Source organism: Thamnophis elegans, chromosome 6 (genome assembly GCF_009769535.1).
Source record: "Thamnophis elegans isolate rThaEle1 chromosome 6, rThaEle1.pri, whole genome shotgun sequence".
NCBI lineage: Eukaryota > Metazoa > Chordata > Lepidosauria > Squamata > Colubridae > Thamnophis > Thamnophis elegans.
Window position 1 is genome coordinate 26092531 of NC_045546.1, and position 21288 is coordinate 26113818.

Sequence of the window (21288 nt, forward strand, 5' to 3'; positions counted from 1 at the left end):
CCAACCCCAGTATACTCCAGGATTCCCTGCACCATTCCTGATGTACAACAATGTAGATTCTGAAATTCTCCAGTGAAGGGGAACAAACTACTTCTTATGGGAATTTATTTATTGATTAACATCTCTTACTGTCAAGAAATTCAATCTAATATCTAATCTATATCCTAATCCTTGAAGTATCATTCCATTCGTTCTTATGTTACCATCTGCAGCAAGTAAGAATAAGTCCGAACCCTTTACAATAGGATTTAGTGTAGCTCATGATGATTGTTTAATTGTTTCTGCCAAGACATAAAGAGTATTGCTTGTCAAAAAGTTATATTTTACCCAGAAAGCATAAAGGAAAAAAAATCTCATTTCATTACATTTCCAGCAGTTAGTATGGTGACTGCAGCAGAATTTCAAAAATGTTCTTACCAAATTATGGTCTCTTACCAAAATTATACCATTATTTGGTTGGGTGAATTTTATTTGATTTGCATTAAAATTTATCTTAGAGAATAGCTCGTGGTTTTCATTTTTTTCCAGATAATTATTTAGAAAGTAGTTTATTAAAAAAAACCATGCAAAATATATTCATTTACCCCAAAAAGCAACTGAAAACCATTCTCATTCAAGGATTCAAGATAAATGCTTTTGTCCCTAAATAACAAAATCTGTATTGATTTATAATATTAAACAGAGGGAAAATAGCATAAAGCAAGATTAATGTAAAATAGATTAGTGGATAATTTTCTCACTAGTTTAAAACAGATAATGGAATTTCATAATGTCCCTGCTCAATAATAGAGTGATGAAGGATAAACCAAAGATAAATGATTGTGGATTATTAATATATTGAATAATATTTACACTGTGAATTCCACCGAGTTTGGTAGGATATGCAATTACATTTACATGTGATGGCAGCTTTAGCCTGGCAAGGCCAACTTTAATTTAATGTTTCATTATTCTTCTAGACAGATTCATAAATTATCACCCAATGCATCTTTATAGCTGGGAACTTTTCTGGAACCTATTTGGATCATATCAGAGATAAGAGAAAACAATATCTAGTCACTTAATGTCCTGCTTAACTTTTAATGCCCCCCAGCAATGATTTATTAAGATTTGGACTGAACATATTACAAAAGGAATAATTGGCAACCAAGGCATAAACATTAACAAGCCATGGTTTGTTATCCAAAACCTGGTGTCAAAGTTTTTGACTCCTGGTGACTGCTTGGGCTAATCCCTGTAGCTTTGTGGGCAAGGTTTTTCAGAAGTTATTTACCATTGCTTCCTCTATAGGGCTGAGAGAGAGTGACTGGCCCAAGGTCACTTTGTGACCAAGGAAAGACTAGAGATCACAATCTCTAGCTTGTTGCTTTAATGTATACCAAACTGACTCACTACTTTAAGTAAACACTAACATTTTCAAGTAAACATATATTTTGCTTAAAACACACACATTACAGTTGTGGTGTTTTGTTTTTCCTTCCTAATAGTTTGAAAATCTTAATGCACCCATTACTTTAGAGTTCAATAAATTCATGTTTATCTCAGTGATACTTAATTTCTGCTTTTGGATCAAAAGCAGAACTCAAATGATGCTTTCCCTTTAGATCTGGGGATGCAGATAATTAACAAGATAACTAACAATCTGAACTGATCTCTCCAAACATCATCCTCAGTGAAGCATGCAAACCGGCATCTGCATTTCCTGCATTGGATGAGGAGAGTACATCTTTGTCCTTCTATCCTGGTCACTTTTTACAGAGGCACGATTGAGAGGGTTTTAACAAACTGCATCACTGTTTAGTTTGGTGGCAGCATTGCCTCAGATAGAAAGTCCATTCAGAGAGTGGTAAGGACAGCCGAGAAGATGACTCGCTTCCTGTCATTCAGGATACTGCTTAAAAGCGCTATGTGCTTAGAGCTCAAAACTTTGTTAGAGACACACCCACTTCACGGTCTGCTCCTGTTGCTCCCCCCCTGAGAGGAGGTTTGAAAGTATTTCTAGCAGGACTACCAGATTGTCTAACAGCTTTGTTCCCTATGCCATTTGTCTGGTAAACTTGGAAGATTTGTTTCTCTTGCCATGTACATGTATACATCTGAACTAGACCATGTTGTTTCTCCATGTCATTTAATGTATGTGGGTACATGTATAATTTTGTGTTTATTTATGTATTTATTTATTTGTTATGTTTATGTTTATATTAGAGGTGGAGATCCTTTGAGAGCTGTATGTAATGTAATTTCATTGTAATATATGCCGATTAGTGTACATTCAAAATGTCAATAAAGTATTTCACTTAGTTGGAGAACTTAGCGCCTTCAGGGGAATGCCTAGAGAAAGCTACACAGGCCATTTGATTTAGAATAGTGCACAAACCTATTTAATGAATGCAATAGTTTCAGTTTAAGTTCCAGTGATAATTAATATCAGGATTTGATATCAAATTATATTTTTATCTGACACAAAGAAATGCTATCTGAAAATATTTTGATTAAACCTATATGCATGTTATTTTGGAATACCTCCAATTATTTGCAAAATTTGAGTAATTATGCATAGTTTATTAGTCACTTAATCATCTCTGCTCCTAATCTAAACCATTATCTAATCATTTCTGAAACATATTTTCCATTTTAAGTAATAAATATTTTCTTGCACCAGTAAAAACAAAAAAAGACAAAACTGTTTATGTGAATATTTATCTATATTACGTAAGTATGGTTCTTAAATATTTAATTCCCATCTTGGATAAAAAATATCTTGATTCATGTTGGTATAATTTAATGCTTCTCTATAAAACTCAAACACACATTTTGTAGACATTGGTAATCCAGTATAAACTGAATTTATACTGGTTAAGATTATAATCACCAAAATCAGTTGATCCACTCAGGGGATTATTATACTTGAGTCTACCCATTTCTGCTTGATTCAAAAGAATGGAAGAATTTTTTCTTAAATATCAAGTAATAACAAGTACTTGCATGGGAAAAGGATCTGTGAAATTTTATGAGTTTTCCTGAACATGAACTTCGATTAAAAGTATTCTTGTAAGGGCTCAGATAAAACGGTCCCAGGCTTTAGAGAAGTTGTACTGAATTTCCTTACTTTGTTTCATTGATGTTAGGAAGATATTGCCGTTTCATTCACTTTTTTAGTTTATTTTTGCTCTTTGAGCTTACGCAAACTGTACATGTTATTCCTATTTCTGTCACTCTTACTCTTGTTTATTTCATTTATATTTATTATATGGGGGTCAAGGTTGGCCCTTCTATATCTCAAAGTTTGAAGGATATTAATTTCTTTCTCTTAATTATTATTCCATATTCATGTTGCATGACTGCAACTGGGCAAGCATCCTGGGCAGTTATTGTGAAGTTATGCACACTGTACTTCAACATACTTGTAGATCCCATTAGAATTATTGGGGGGGGGGGGATAATTCCAGACCAAAAAGCCTTCATGGAACCCGAAGCACTCAATGTAAATGGCAAGTTCTAAATTTTAATTTAGGGTGCACCATTTGAAATGTCATCACCATTAAACAAACTTTAAGAGGAAGTTCTTGCTTTAGTTTCTGGCCACCTGGCTGCTTTTATGGCACACCTACATTAAAGAAAGTAGCTGCATAAAAGCAGGATTTGATCTGTAAGTACTTCACTTCCAGATCAACTTAATTTAACAGATGGCCAACATACCACCATTACTCTAGGATGGAAAAAGAAAGATCAGCACTATAGGGTTTCAACCACATTTTACTCAGAGTTTTGTTCTGCAATTCATTGGTAAATATTTTAAATGGGTAATTTCTGTAATAATCCTCAGGCTGAAAGTACATCAGTGCATACTAGTGCTTTAAGCAGAGAAATTAATATATGCTGAAGATCTTTCTTCTTTTCTATTTGCAGCTTAAAGGGAGCTGTTTATGCCTGATGTACCCCAGAACAAAAGGCCATAAATCAGAATGCCTACGATTCTGCTCAATATTTTTCCTCTCAATAATATTTATTATGGAAATAAAAATGATGGCCAGATTAACTTTACCAAGGTTTTGTTATTTCCAAACACTGCAAATGTATTATAACATTTACGTTGCTTTATTGTGAAGAAACATTGGAGCCAGGAACATAAGTTTAACGCTATTTCATATTCAGACTGAATATTCGAGAAATTTAAGTGTGTTTTGGGGAAAGAAAAACTAGCAAACTACAGTAATCATATAGAATTGAATTTCTCATCATTTAGAAATGTCGATCCCTAACATACACATAGTTGAAGCCAGGGGATTCAATAAACAAGCTATATGAAAATACCCTTTATGATATATTTTATATGAGTGAGCAAGATGATATTTTGGCAGTTTTCAGATAACAAGGAAAGCAATTTGCTTCCAGTTCTCTTTATTTTGTAAAAAGCAGATGTCATATTCACATAAAGTGACAATCAGAACAATAGGTTAATGCAGAGATGACAACGAAGGAACATAATTTTGTTTGTAACATAGTTTTATTCAGAAAGCTTCAATATATTTCCGGGCTATCACCCAGTAGAGCAAAGCAGTTGCTAAGGCAGAAGATGTTGGTAACATAACCAGAATGCAAATAATTTATTTTTTAATATGCTATTATTTTATATTTATTACCAGGAAAGGGGGGATATAGTTTTGCAGTTGATTGATAGATGAAAACAATCAAGATAATTTTTAATCTTTGATTTTCTACTTTTAGTTGCTTAAATTTCTTCGGGCTACAATGTAACAATAGAAAAGGAAACTAAGTTTTGTCTCATGATTCACTGGTATTTCTGGAGTCCTTGAAGTTATCTGATCCTCCCTTATTTTACCACTATTTTCTTTTGTGATTTTTTTATTTTGTATTATAAACTAATAAAAAAGAATTTAAAAAAAGAATCAGCCAGCAGTTTGTGAAGGAAACATAGGAAATATTTTTAAATACAACCAGAATTCATAATAATGGGATTTATATAATTTACACAAAAAAAGGTTACCCTTCCAAACTAGGGTACACATATGTGTTGTTTTTGCTGTCTGGGAAGAGAAAAATTGGGATTTGTTTATTTGCTTAATATAATTGTTATTTAAAATGAAAAAAATAAATCTGCATTCTGATCACTTTGCTTTCAAGATACCAAAAAATAAGTCACGCCAGCATTTTATTTATTCAAACTTAATGTGTTTTTTAAATTTTCATTTCAAAGCCAATAGTAATTTATTTCATATGTTTTTGTTCTGCTTTTCTTTATCTAAGCTTTTTTAATTCCTAGAATTCTTATACGCGGTACTGTCTCTGTTGGCCACACTATATTCAGGTAGCTTACTCATCAATATTTGCAGATTCAGGAAATGTCAATTTCAAGTGAATTGTTAAAATCAGGGGGGGGGGGATGTTTAATCTATCATAGCCAACTACTAGAAAATCTTGTATCTGTCTGAATACTATAATTATTATAACCAGAATGCTGAGATACTGAATTTCCATGTACCATTTGTTTGAGTTTACTTTTTTACTTTTTATTTTATTAACTTTTTAAATTGTGTTTAATGCTTAAAATATATGTATGTGATTAATGAGATAATTTTCATCCCCAGCAGCAATAGCAAGGCTTCTCTAAACATTTTAAGGATGAATTATAGCATGAATTATGCTAACATTACAAGTTTTTTGGGAGCAAAATAAAATAATTGAGGAGGGCAGAAAAACTACTTAAATTTTAGAAACATGTTAGTTGGAGAATTCTCAGAATTGAAGCCCATGCATCTTAAACTTGCCAAGATTGAGAAACATTGCTATAAGCCATAAATCTAGAAAAATATTCTCCAACTTCAAGGTTTCCTCCCTCAGCATTCACACTTTACATTATAAAAACAAATTGCCTGTATTTATATTTATAGCCAGTCTCCTATGATTAAGGAGAGTGAAAGTGAGCTTGATTAAATTATATTCTACAGGTCAAGCCTTCTTTTTGAACTTTTTCGTACAATAATATACGAATACAAGTGCTCTCTGGTTCTATTCCCCGCCCCCTCAAAACTCCAATCCAGTCATTCCTTGACCAAACAGAAATAACTTTTTAAAATATAGTTCCAGGCTCCAAGTTAATGTGAAGTCCTTAACTCATATTTGGTAGCACCCACAATATAATCAATATGGGGCTCACTCGTTTTTGCTTAAATGGCTACATCTGAAAAGTGTTTTCAGTGGAACTTCTGTTTTTTGACCTATATTTTGTCCACGAAAAATATCAAATTATTTTTATTTTACCATTTTCATTTTAAAATATTCTGATTAAAAATAAAGGCTTTAAAATCATGAGATTTAATCTGTACACTTTCTGTTTATTGATGACAGATATGATAATGCTGGTAGTTCTTGAGAAACTAAAAATACGTTTTGAATAAAGATCTTAAGAATTATAAAAATAGCTTACCTTTTGGATAATCGTGTTTTGGCATTATAGATTGTAGTTTAACAATTAAATAATGTGATTGTTTAATTAAAGTGCTGCCGAAGCACATGTAATCTTTCAGGTTTTACATATCATGTTGCTATGGTGATTATCAAAAGATGAACACTCTATTACTTTAAAAAAAACTTCTAAATTAATTCCTACTTGAATTAAGAAGTAAAATAATTGTTTTATTAATTTTTTCTTGTATGGAGTAGAGATAATGTGAAAAAAAGAGGCTCTCGATGCTAATTTTCAAATTCTATTTCGGGTACTAGAATCTACGTATATGAAAATAAATTTTTTTGCAGAACATTTGCAACTTTTTTTTCTATTTTAGGTATAATAGTCTTTTATAAATCTATAATAATTTCTATTACCAAAATCTTTATATGTAGAACAGTAAAAAACAACTGTAGAGACTTCAGCAGATTTTTTTTAAAATAGTTCAAGTGGCACAAAGAAACCACATAAAGTATTTTATATAAACATTTAAACAGATGTTTAACAGCGCAAGAGCTATGTTCTATTGCTTGTTACACCAAAATATCATATTATATTATATATTATGCTATCCAGAGATCTTATTGTATCTATTGTATCATGATTTTATTTAGGTCTTTAATAGAATCGTGCATATTTTTAATTTAAGTTAAATTAAGGATATTTTATACTAAAGTTATAAACAGAAGATAAACTCAAGTAAGTTAAAATACATCTGTATATTAAAATGAAATATTTTACTTGTTATGTAAAAATACTTTTAATAACATATATTGGAGAAATCTGGGTTGAAGATGTATTCTCGTTTATATGGTTCTTTTTAAAAAGAAAAAATATTTTCTTAGTTTAAAAAGTGAAAATTACATTGTAAATTAGTTCTTTTAAATGTTGCTATAAACTTCTAATCCTGAAGTGCTATCATACAACCCCATCATTCATGCCCCATTCAGTTTATACTATTTTACTGTAAATAATTGTAAAAAATGTGTTTTAGTGACAAGGAACTTTGCTAAAAACTTGCAAATGACTGGGAAACTCTACCCAAAACAGTTCTTCCTTCCTAGAAAGCATTATGAACTTTCTATAACTCTCTCAGAAAGTGTGCAAATATGTTTTTTTTCCATTTGGATTTCTTTGTCTAGATTTGAATTGTAATCCAATGCTAGTGAAAGCAGAATAGATGTTGCCTTTGCTTTGGGACTCTCTAGGACTTTTGTGCCACAACTCAATATTGTTCTCTGACCCTACTTAAGGAAGTTTTCTGAAAAACAGCAGCCACGCAGGGGAAAGATACACCTTACAGTTCCCTTGTATAAATACCTCTTCACTTTGGGAAGATTGGTTAGTAATTTGTGTGCACTGTGATACTGTTTTCTCAAGGAAAATAATATGGATCCTTCTAACAACAGTGTCTTTGTATTAAATTATTTTCATGCACTGATAAACAATTCATTTTCCTGGGTTTCTCGCCCCCCCCCTTAAACTAACATTTTGGATTTAGAAATAATATATAGTACTTTAGTGAGTTATATTAAATAAAATGTTTTTTTAAATCCAAGAGGAGATCATATTGGTTTTCAACAGCAAAAAAAAATACCTTGCAAATAAACATGTTAAAGTATCATGTGATTTAAAAAGTGAAATAATCTAAAGTATGAAACAGATTTTTCTGAAATTCTAAATTGTTAGATTATATGGCTGTAGTATATATCTCTTCATATAACATTTTCTGACAAAAGATATGAAAAAGCTTCTTTGACTAAGAATGTTGTGTGTTTAAAAATAGTGGTGTTCAGACAATATTTTAAAAACTTAGAAAATAAGTTTTTATTTTATTTTTCTTTAGTCCCTTCAAAAATTCTCAGAAGTTCATCAATCAATAGAATGATAATAGCTATCAATACTCTTGAAAGTCCTCAAAACTCTGTTAAATCCAACCCCAGGAACTATTGCAGCCCAGTAATTTTGGCGACTGCCCAAATAAATTTCTCTGTGGCATGATTTTGTGATAGATTTTGGGTCCTTGAAATGTAGAATACGTACAAAGTTCATTTTTCCAAATGTCTTCCTGAGAATCCATACCACAAGATAGTGGTAGTATTGAGGCAGTAAAATATTAATTATCTATCACTAACTTTAAACTTAATTCATGTATATTGAAAAGGCTACTACATGTGAAGAATACTTTTGATACCACTTTCTTAATTTGCAGCAGTATTTCCTATCTGTGGCAACTTCCAAATATGTGCATTCTTCAATTTGTAGAATTCTTAACAATGGTTATAAAATTCAGGTAGTTGAAATGTCAAAGTTGGAAAATACTGCTTTAGGATTTTTTCACCACAGACCCCCTTTAAATATTTTTTTGGGCCATGCACCATGACCATGGGCCCCCAAGACTTAACTCAAGATTTAAATCATAACATTACTTCAAGTCTTCACAGACCCTCTGTCGGGACATTGTGGTTTCCAGGGCTCCATGGACCACTGGTTTAAGGTATTCTGTTCCTAATAGGCAATATATTTGACCAACTCTACATATTTTAATATTCTACAGTGTATTTTTTAAAATGTATTAAAATACGTGGTAAAGTGTGTAGGACTATTTCTATTTATAGAATTACTTGTGCCTAGTAGAGAGAAGAACTAACATGGACACAAATTTAGAATTTGGCTAGTTTGTGTATGGACTACTTCTGAAAATATTTAGAAATTAGGTACAGCAGAAGACAAAAAAACAAATAATAATATAATTTGCAAAAAATAACAGCGGAATTCTTTATTTTGAATATATAAGGTTTGAGCACCATTAATAGAATTATCAAACGGGAGGATGTCACTAGTAATTCTGAGGCTTAAATTTGGGGGGCATGTGAGATACAACCAAACTGGAGAGAACTGTCAAAAATTTGTTCTAGCATCAAGAAAAAAATGTTTTGTGCAGGAAGCATAGACAGAAAAGCCCATGATCAGTTGATACAATACTCCAGGCCCAGGAAGAGATCAGTGTATTACTTCCACAAACAAGCCCTTAGAGGAACCAATGAAACAACAACTTGGGTTTTGAGTATAAGCATGTGTAGAGATGCTGCTGCAATTAAGAACCTCAGGAACATTTCTACCACTGCTCAAGTCAGGTTTGGGCATTTGAAAGGTTGACTGGATTCAGTAGCAAGGCTGTACAGGTAGTCATTGATTTCAATCCTTTCTTGAGCGACCATTCAAATTTACAAGAGTGCAGAAAAAAGCAACCTACAACCAATATTTGCACTGATGACCATCACAGCATCCCACGGTCATGTGATTGCAATTTGGGCAATTGGCAACCAGCATAGATTTACAATGGTATCTAATGGTCACATGATCGCCATTTGTGATCTTTCCAGATAGCTTTCAACAAGCAAAGTCAGTGGGGGAAGCTGGATTTGCTTAATAGCCACATGATTTGCTTAACAATCATAAAATCAAGTGCAACTCGCTTAACATAGGCATTGCTTAGTAATTTATTTATTTATTAGATTTATAGGCCGCCCAAAATGAAGTTCCAGTCCTAATTGTGTTCTAAGTTGAGCTCACTCCATTCCTACTTTGCCTGGTAAAGCCAACTAACTAGCTAACTTAGCAAGCAAAGTGGAAGGAACAGAGATCCAGCATCTTTGGATTGCCAAACTGATGGCCAAACAAAGAGAAGGGAGGGAAGGGGGGGGAGTTCATTTTGACGATGTTCCTATTTTTCATGCAGAAGTGGATGCAAAATGGACGCATTTTTCAAAATTTGCTACAGTTTTGGGTAATCCTAGGGCTAGCTATTTATCAAAACATTCCACTACCAGCCAACCAACAAGCAATTTTATTTATTTATATTCATTAGCAAAGAATTTCTTGCATTACCATTTTATGGGGATATCAGAACACTTGTTAGATTAAGGAACTTGGTATCAAGCGATTCACTTGGCCACCTTCAAAACTTGGGTTTTCTTACCCTCTGTTTCCGCAAGCTTCCTGGGCTAGTAGGAGAAGGGCTTGGAGACTTCCCGGAACGGGGAGTAGAAAGCTGACTTCCAGGCGTTCCATTAACTAGACAAACAAGAACAAACAAGAAAACATAATTTTGGATCTGGAACCACTATAATTAAACACTAAACAACATATTGCTCACGTTAGCCAATGCTTTCTGCTTTGCTCTTTTGCAGTCTGTGTACTGCTAATAAGAATTAAGTAAAGATGTAATTCTGAAGGAATTAATCACTATAATGTGGGTTCCTCTGTATTCAGTTGGTATACATTTTACTTAACAAGAGTTTGACCAATTAGTATTCAATATGTAGCTGCAATGAAATTAAAAGTATTGTCTTCAAGTCTGTACTGCTTATCCATGGGGTGAGGAGACCAAGATTATACTTGCTGTTAAAAAAAGCCTTTAAGTATTGGTCTTTTCCCCTCCTTTTTAGAGATGAGGGGATGTGTTAATGTTATCTGTTAGAAATTCCAAATTATTGTGTTATCTTAAAAGGGCATTTATTACTACTGATACTAACATGGAACGGTTGAAAAGATTTCTGTGTGATACATTTGACCTACGCATTAACTCATCTGGGACTCTTTGATTTATAAGATCACAACCTCAGCCTTTCATAGTTGCCTTCATAAAAATGAGAGACTTCTAAACTGTTGCTATATTCTTTACATTTTTTTTCTACTTACATAACATTTTCCTTATCATTTAATACAAAATCTTCACAGCTGTGAAAACTGTAGAATAGAAAATATAGGCAAATAATGCTAATATTGCACTGAAAAGATAGGAGGGAGGGAGGGGGAGAAGAGAGAGGGAGGGAGGGAGAGAGGGAGGGAGAGAGAGAAAGAGATGCTATATAATAAAATGTCTTCTCAAACATGCTATGGTTAGGTCACAATTATATATACATCAGCCATAAAAAAGCAGTAACTAGCAGACATCCAAATTCTGTATTTTGCACTGATATTTCCAGCCATGATACTAATAAGGCATTGAACTTACCTTCTATGAGTTCTAACATGGAAACAGACTTATTTTAACCTGATAAAACCAAGCAGGAAAATATTTGCCTTTTGTACTACACTCTGGCAGAAACAGGAAGCATTAAGATTAGTTAAAGGTTGCCAAAGCAGCTCACAGAGAGAGCTGAATAAAATGCCAGATTCATAAGCCAAAGCTTTTTCTGCGTAAGGCTGACGTCTTCCGAGCAGCAGTAGGAGGTGTAGGTGCCGTCTTAGGGACTACATCAAAAGTGTCAATACACAACGCCGCGACTTCAGGATGTTGAGCAACTGCAGCCCTCACTCTGATCTGCCAAGCCCCCATAGCCTTAGCAATCTTATATGCTGCTGCACACTGAATCATAATGAAGTGCCTTTGGGAACAATATACCAAATTACTCATCTGAAGATCACAATAATAATAATAATTTTTATCATAGCTTAGCTGACTGGTAGCCTCCAAACCGCTACGCCCAGTAGAGAGAGAGAGAACTAGATTTTAAAACATTGTCAGATGGGAAGAATACTTTTCTTTCCCATCTGCCAACTATGCACAGTCATAAATATTCTGCCTGGTTACCTAGATGATGTGTTCTTTATTCAGCTCAGACATAAAAAGCACTGTGTAGAATAATTAACTATTACAATACTGTATTGTTAAATTTGCCTTTGGAAGCCTGTTTTTTGCACATTGGGTTAGGATAGGAAAGTTACAGCATTAACACAAAAGTGGGGAAACCTGTAGCCTTCCAAATGTTGCTTAAAATCATCCCTAGCAGCCCTGGCCAAGAGCTCAGGAACATCTGGAAGCCAAAATGATAGTAAACTTTGAATTAGTACTTGAATTCAATTACTATTACAGCCGAAAGGCTTACCAGGAAATCTGCTGTTTAAATCATATGAACATTTGGAGAATTTTTGGTGAATTAATGTCAAAGACATTTGCTTGTGAACCACCACACATTCATAAATAATATTATTGGTTGGGAGTGCTTAGACATGGATAATTTATAAGAGATAACAGGGCATTCTAATGGAGGAAGACTGACACCAATGTTGCCAACAACACTAAGGTGACCAGATGTCCCGCTTTTGGCGGGACACCCCCGCTTTTCAATGCATTTTCCCGCGTCCCGCCCGCCTTTTTCAAAGGCAAGGTTTTTTTGGCGCTCGCAGCTCCCGCCCATCAGCTGCTAGCTTGCTGGGCTGGCTCATCGTTCTGTTCTCTATCCTACCGATGAGCCAGCCCAGCAAGCTAGCAGCTGATGGGCGGGAGCTGCGAGCGCCAAAAAAGCGTGCTTTTACCTACCTACAAATTTAAGCCAGCCCAGCCTGCCGCTCACTGATTGGATTGGCCTGGACTCCAGCCAATCAGTGAGCTGCCTGGGATGGGAAATTTTCAGCACGCCTGCACGAGTCTCCATTTCCTTTCGCCAAAAGACGAAAGAGGTTGCAGCTGCGCTGACTGGTGAGTACTAAGAGCCGCGAGCGGATGGTGTGAGATCGCCGCCCGGTAGCCGCCAGAAGCCGCTCCCGGCCGCGGGCCCCTGCCCTGCCGCGTCCAGCGTGTCTTCAACAGCAAGCAGGTTGCCCGCCCGCCTAGCTGCGTTGCCCACACGCGCGGGGATTCAAGAAATCCGGCTGGATACTTTGAATCCCCGTGCGTGTGGGCAATGCAGCTAGGCGGGGGGGGAGCTTCGCTTGAGATGACCATGCTATGCCCTCCGTAGCCTGGTCCTCCCAAGCAGAGCCCGCCTAGCTGCGTTGCCCACACGGGCGGGGATTCAAGAAATCCGGCTGGATACTTTGAATCCCCGCGCGTGTGGGCAACGCAGCTAGGCGGGGGGGGGAGCTTCGCTTGAGATGACCATGCTATGCCCTCCATAGCCTGGTCCTCCCAAGCAGAGCCCGCCTAGCTGCGTTGCCCACACGCGCGGGGATTCAAGAAATCCGGCTGGATACTTTGAATCCCCGCGCGTGTGGGCAACGCAGCTAGGCGGGGGGGGAGCTTCGCTTGAGATGACCATGCTATGTCCTCCATAGCCTGGTCCTCCCAAGCAGAGCCCGCCTAGCTGCGTTGCCCACACGCGCGGGGATTCAAGAAATCCGGCTGGATACTTTGAATCCCCGCGCGTGTGGGCAATGCAGCTAGGCGGGGGGGGGAGCTTCGCTTGAGATGACCATGCTATGCCCTCCATAGCCTGGTCCTCCCAAGCAGAGCCCACCTAGCTGTGTTGCCCACACGCGCGGGGATTCAAGAAATCCGGCTGGATACTTTGAATCCCCGCGCGTGTGGGCAACGCAGCTAGCCGGGGGGGGACTCCGCTTGGGATGCCGGGTCATGCTGTTGAAGACGCGCTGGACGCAGCAGGGCAGGGGCCCGCGGCTGTGAGCAGAGCCAGCCACTGCTCCCAGTTGGGACCGGACGCCCTTAACTTAGCAACCCTGCATTGCTCGTAATCTTGAGGCTCCACGCGAAAGGGCCGAATGCGGAGGAAAGGAAGGTGCATCGGGCATCCAGATCGCAGCGAGGAGAAGGAGGAGGAAGGTATTTATTATACTTGTATTTATTATACTGTGGATTTGGTCTGCATCAACCTGCCGCCTCCCCTCACCAGGCAAATCGCGGTGAAAACTCTGGGTGAGTCTCCGTGGAGAGCTTGGCGGGCAGCTGGCTGGACTTCTAAGAGGTGGGGGGGAGGAGCAGCAGCTCCTTGCAATGGAAAAAGGCTTGCTTCCTCCCCCTCCCCCAAATGAGACCGGGCTCCCAGCAGCGGCTGCTCGGATTTGCCATTTGAGAGAGAGAGAGAGAGGGAGGGAGGGAGGGGGAGAACGCGAGTGTGTGTATCCCTCCTTCCTTCAGCCCAACACTCTAGCCCGGCTTGGCTCCCGCTTCGTCTCTCCTGCCTCTTCGCTTCTCTGTTCGATTGTTGAAAGTGGGAGCCAAACCGGGTCATTCCTTCCAAGAGGCAAGTTTCCCATTGAATGACTCGCTGCCCTAGACCCTCTGCAGTCCCTCTCGTCTGGCCAGAATGCCAGCAAGAGTGTTGGGCTGAAGGAAGGAGGGATACACACACTCATGTTCTCCCCCCCTCTCTCTCTCAAATGGCAAATCCGAGCAGCCGCTGCTGGGAGCCCGTCCCATGCCTTCTCCCAACCCCCGCCCCGTTCTCTTAGCTACGTTCTGCCTTGTGATTGCTGTCTCCAGGCTCTCCTCTCCTATTATCGTGGAAGATGTCTCATTTGGGGGAGGGGGGGCAGGCCTTTCTCCATTCAACAGATCCAATATACAGAGTTTTATTTTTTGGCCCTAAAAATATTGTCACTGAGGATGACAGAAATTTCTTCATCATTGCTATTGGCCTCAAGTAGCAAATAATTAAACATGGTTTTTAGTGTACTTAGTTAGCTATCTGCTTTTTAACATTACATGGTATCAGTTTCAAGAATGCATGCAATCCTGAAAATTTGTAACAAACTTGTTGAAGGGCCTATGAAATATTTTCTAGTTTAGTGTAGAATAAGTATTCTTAATAAAAGAAAAAGTCATTTTTATTTAATCAATTGCATTCCTGTTTATAATGGCATTAATTAACTAAACTGGAAATAAATCTATGTTTTGCTAGAGTTTTAAAATTAAAAAACCTTACATTTTGTTGCTATTATTTTAATCAGAGTTTTGCCAAGTGAAATTATATAATGGTTCCTCATGTCTCTGTAATTTTCTAAATCTCATCCAGAAGTACCACAGAATCTGGCATTTTCAGCAGAATGATGCTGATGCTAATAAAACATCCTGATTTTTGGTGAAAGGATGGAAAGAGGAAGGAAGGAGGAAGAGAGATCTAAAGAGCAGAAAGACAGAAGGCAGATAGGCAAGAGGAAGGAAGGAAGGAGAAAGAATGGAAAGGAAGGAAGGCTAGAAGGAAGAAAGAGGGAGGGAGGGAGGGAGGGAAGGAAGGGTACTTCCACTTGTAGGCCTGGGACTGAATGCAGGAGGAGTCTCTCCATAGGATCAGCTGCTCCTCTGATCATGGTCTATGAAAATGTTACTGCCTGCCTGATGCAAATTTAGACAGATGGTGCTTTGGGCTGCCCCTCAAATCCCCCCTTTACTCCTCCCCCTGTAGAATTCAGCCCCCTGAGTTTTGCCTTTGAGGGGCATGTGTGGTTATGGCGGATGGCAGAGTCAGCTGGAGGTTGAGAGGGGATTGGGGCTTTTGTCCGCCTGTGGAGTTCTCCCCATGGACAGGATGGGATGTTGGCATGAAAGGGATCCGGGCACAATCTCACCTGTTCCAAGTAAAGTTGCCTTTTGCAATTGGCTACCGGTAATCCTCGACTTACGACCAGGATTGATCCCCCAATTTCTGTTGCTAAAGGAGACGTTTGTTAAATGATTTTTGCCTCATTTTGCGACCTTTTATTGCCACGTTAAGTGAATCATGGTGGTTGTTAAGTCAGGAACATGGCTGTTTAGTGACCAAAATTACAATGGCATTGAAAAAAGTGACTGATGACCATTTTTCACACTTAGCGACCATTTTCACACTTAGCGACCGTTGTGGCATCCTCATGGTTACGCGATCAAAATGTTGATGTTTGGCAACAGATTCGTATTTCTGATGATAGTTTGAAATGGTGACAGTATAAATTATTGCTGGTGTAATACTTAACAATGGTTTTTAAGGATTTCTTTTATTTATAGAATACCTTTTTTATTATTTGGGGGGGATTTTTACTTTTAAATTGTTTATAAAATGTATTTACTACAAGAAATGTTCTTTTTTGCAAATGTGATCTTTGCAAATCTTTGTGATGCAATATGTTCAGACCAGGTTTATGTGTCTCAAAGTGGCTGCTATTCTATGGGCAGGCCAGGTTGGTGCAAGGCAGCTTTGCCAGATTTGGTGTGTTTCACCCTCATTGAATTTTATATCGTATAAAGAATGGAAGGAGGAAGGAAGAGAAAAAAGGAGGAAGGGAGTGAGTGAGGAAAGAAGAGGATGGAAGGAGGGAGGAAGGAAGGAAGAGAGGGAAAGAGCAGAAGACAGATAAGGTAAAGGTAGATAAGCAAGAGGAATGAAGGAAGAAGTGAGGAGTCTCGAGGAGGGGGAAAACATTTAGTGACCAAAGTTACAATGGCATTGAAAAAAGTGACTGATGACCATTTTTCACACTTAGCGACCGTTGCGACCATTTTTCACACTTAGCGACCGTTGCAGCATGGTCACGTGATCAAAATTTTGTTTGGCAACAGATTCGTATTTATGCTGGTTTCAGTGTCCTGGGGTGACCTTTTGACAACAAAATTTTTTTTTAATCAAGCCCCCCCCCCTCCCCCCGGTCAAGGGTGTCCCTCTTTTCCAATCTGAAAATCTGGTCACCTTAAACAACATATTACTGCTAGCAAGATTAATTGCTTGCTTCTACATAATTTTTGCTTAGAATTAAGGCTATAGCACAAATTTTCATTTCATTGAAAGACTTTTATTTGATTGCTGTTTCCCTAAACGCTTATTTAACTTTCAAGCAAAAGCCAACGCTTCGAGGTGGAAAGTACATTTTAAATGCTAACGTCTCTTTCTGATATCTCTAGTTCAAAAAATTGAAATCTTTTCAACTTGTAGCAGAAGGAAAGTTCTACAAGTTTAAACAATAATAAACTAATTCAAGTGAAAGTCTGATTCACTTTCTATTTTCCATTGCCTACTCCAGCCATCTGACCCTTACTTTTCTTGGAACACAAAATGAAAGTTTTGGAAATTATATCTTTTATGCAGTTACATTAGGAAGCCAAGCAAATAGACATCATCTCACTTCTTCAGGTCTGACCCTTATATATTCAAAAAGAGTATATATTGTTTGCATTTCATTGGTGAAGCTAATTATGGAAAGGAACACCTGCCCACTTTCTAAAATGATAAACTCCATGGGATGCAGAAGATGCCATGTTGCTAATATTGATATTAAGTGTCACTATCACAGCATCACACAAGACCCTGAGAAATTACTGATGAGGTACAAGAAAACCAGGAGAAGGGAAATACTGGATATTGGCGTGCTGTGTTTTTCTACATTCTACAAAAGTAACTTTTCTAGCACTCGAAGACCAGGGTTTAATTGACTATGCAGACAATGTAGCAGAACTTGAAGTTTTGTCTTTTGTTCTATTTTTGAAAACCCTTTGGGCAATTTTTCTCTTATATAAAGCACTGGTATAACAATAATGGCAAAAACAGTAGGAGAAATAATTATAGAAAAGGATAATTTATTACTCTACAAACTTATATTGGTTTGCTAGCATAATGGTCTTGTCTGGATCTTGAAATTTTAGCATTAAAGAGTTGGAAGGGAATAATGGATCACACACATTTAGAACTAAAGCTGAAATCTCCATCTCTATCTCTACCATAGTCCATATAGAAATTAAAGTATTCATAACATATGCCTCTTCAAGCCCTGTGTGCACTCATTCAGTAAATGAAAGTCCATCACCTCTCTGGCAGATTTCAATATCAAACTTATCTTCAATTAAAATAAGAAGAATTTTAAAAACTTCCAGGCATAATAATTACAGTATAACTCATCAATTTACGCTTTTACTGAGGCAACTTTTAAGACCGAGAGAGATGGGTATAAAGATGAACTATGCAAAAGAAAGAAATTTCAAACTTACAAATGAATTAGATGATTAGGATACAAATTGGGAAGGCTTCCTGTCAACATGATCTCTTTGATGGAAAAAGTATTTTCAAAATAAATAAATGTTTCTAGAAGAATAATATTTTCCCGAATTTCTTTCCCAAATGATGACAGTTTTATTCTATTATTATATTCTATTTTATTGTAATGGCTCTTTGAAAGATCTGCCATTGACATTTTGAAAGTGTTGTCTACATTTTCCTCTTGGTTACTCAGGCAATGATATGAAGGGCATGAATATTCTGAACCATTTTTTCCCTGATTTTTCAGTGAATTGTACATTAGGCTTCATTACTACCACATTTCCATATACAGGAGCTATCGTGGCACAGTGATAAAAATGCACTACTAGAAGAAAACTCATTGTTTACTGCCAGGAGTTCTATCCTGATTGTCTCAAGATTGATTCAGCTTTTTATCCTTCTGAGGTTGATAAAACGAGGAGCTAGATTATTGGCGGGAGGGGATATGCTGACTCCAGGGATATGCAGGCAGGGGAGGCAGAGGCTCACCACTGTCATGATGAAAAGAAAAAAAATGTAAAAGGAAAAAGGCAAGAGCTGAGGTCAGGCTGAGCTAGTTGCTGCCAGAGTTACCATGGATGACTCTGCTTAATGCTTAACTGTTTAAAAAAGTCTCTAAAAAAGTGCCCTCTACAGGAGGTGGCAGGAGAACGACATGCCTCATCTAGTCTGACTTTTTATGATCACTCGAGCAGAGTTAAGCAAGGGTTAAAAGCCGAAAAATTCCTGACACTGTGTTAATAATAATAAAATAATAATAAAATAAGATCACACGAGATGTCTTGGGTGCTGTATCATGGATCAAATCCCTTTAACTACTGAAGTCTTCATGACAGTTTATGACACAGGTGTCAAACTCCATCAGGTGACATATCACAACTTTTTTTGCCTGGAGCTGGGGTGGGCGTGGCCTGCAGATTATACATCCGGCCCACGGGCTGCCAGTTTGACATCCCTGGTTTATAATTAGAAAGTTGCTCACATTCATACCACCATCACTCTACCCTACACAGAAAACCAGATGCAAAATACAGGTAGTCCTTGACTTACAACAGTTTGAAATTACAACAGCACTGGAAAAAAACTGAATTATGGCCATTTTTCACACTTATGACCGTTGCATCCCCATGGTCATGTGATTTACATTTGGATGCTTGACAACTGGTTCGCCTTTATGATGGTTGCAGTGTCCCAGGGCCATGTGGTCATCTTTTGTTACCTTCTGGCAAGCAAAGTCCATGAAAAAGCCAGTTTCACTTAACAACGGTGTTACTAATTTAACTATAGCAGTCATTCACTTAACAAATTCAGCAAGAAAAGTCATAAAATGGGACAAAACTCACCGACAAATTTCTCACTTAGTAACATAAATTTTGGGCTCTGTTGTGGTCATAAGTCGAGGATTACCCGTATGTTCTAATGATAAACAGATGCTATGTATAAACTGCAATGAGCAAATCTGATCACTCACAATATAAAACTTGAAATCCTCCTACCATCCCTGAGACCACCTAACTAATTCAGAAATAAAGTACACAATATAGCATGAAATTCCTTTTGTTTCCCAAACATTACTTAAAGCACTCAAAGGGATAAAGGATCAGAGGAACACCCTGTAACACTTTTCCATAAAAATATAAAACCACAAAGCGTTCCTCTATTAAAACATCTAGATGTTTACAAATAAGGGGAAAAGTGTGTATACCTATTCTATCTCCTACAACAAGTTTACCTTCAAAGAATTCAATTACACAAGGAGCTTGCTGAATAAGGACTTTAAAAATCCGAGACAAAGCACATTTTCTTTTCTAAATTTTATTTCATACACTTCAATTCATTGGGGACATAAGATACTTTCAATTATTTGACAATCCAATTCGCAGTAAGCAAGAAATACTTATTATTCTCCATTTTGAAAACAAAGTATATTTGAGCCACACTACTAAGTACATAGTATATTTAACCATGTTTAAATAATTATGATAGTCAAAGAGTTACCTGCTACTTAGTCAAATTTGTTTGCAGTGTGTTACCTGAGCTGGTGGATGCTGGAGATTTGCTGCGTCGGGATGGACCTGGGCTCTTGGTGATGCTCCGACGTGGTGTTGAAGCTATTTTGGTATAGGAAGTAGATTTCACTACACGACATTCTGAAAATCAGACAAGTAGCATTCCGTTAGTATCCTGAACAGCATTCTTATTTCTGTTGCAATATGATTTATAGAATGATCTTGAAATTAATCCTGGCTGTCCTTTATAAAAGAATGGAAATCAAAGCCCATGACTTCCCCAACTTCTGTTGTGCAATTCAAATGACACTAGTGGCCTAATTACCAAAATTCAAACTTTCTTTAAAGGGTCCTAGGAGAAACAACTTAAAAATAAAAAGAATTTGAAGAAACTCTGCTGCAGATAAATGGACACACACACATAAATCCGAATAACCGAATAAATCCAGTCCTCCTGTCTGTCATTTGGTTTTGCAGTCATGTGTGAAGTACAGCCAAGTATATCTGAAAGGATATATCTGAAATTTATTTCCATATATCAAGAAGGACCTATAAGTCCTTATGTCTGTCGCACAATATTTTAAGAAAAATGCAATATGTTTATTTTTCCTATAAAATTTGGTGAATGGCAGCGCACAATAAAACACAAAATGTGTATTGTTAGCATTCCAAATCAGAGTCCAAGGCAAAGTATTGCACAAAGTTCCAATTTAGCCATGTTGGCACATTTGGGAAAACCTGAAGCTGAACCCCACCTAGTTGAAAGTTCAAGAACTTGCCCCCACACCCACAAGTCCATCACATGGTACAATCTCCCACTGCCATGCTGGCAGTTCCACCCATCCAGTTCCAGTCAGGTGCAGAAGTGCAGAGAAAAAGGATGTCCTTGGCTTTCTAGAAATAATTTTGTTATGGCTACATAGTATGCAACTCCTCACAATCCCCCCTCCCATTTTCCCACAATAGAAAATGCATAGCAGAATAATAAAAAGTGTGGAAGGCCAAAGATCCAAAAGAAAAGATGTCTTCAGGTCTGACAATTAGACTGTTTTAGATTTTCATA

At 37.3% G+C, this 21288-nt stretch overlaps 1 protein-coding gene across 3 annotated transcripts in view; it reads right to left on the minus strand.

Moving 5' to 3' along the window:
* Positions 1-21288, minus strand: part of DCLK1 (doublecortin like kinase 1) — a 169706-nt gene that overhangs the window by 50123 nt on the left and 98295 nt on the right. For 2 of the 3 annotated variants that reach the window (XM_032220086.1, XM_032220087.1), the window contains exons 4-5: positions 20250-20366; positions 10452-10546 (exon numbers count right to left, since the gene is read on the minus strand). In XM_032220086.1, the coding sequence (XP_032075977.1) occupies positions 10452-10546; positions 20250-20366 (212 nt within the window). Of the gene's footprint in view, positions 1-10451; positions 10547-19712; positions 19728-20249; positions 20367-21288 lie in introns of all 3 variants that reach the window. The other variant, XM_032220085.1, reaches the window with a different exon arrangement.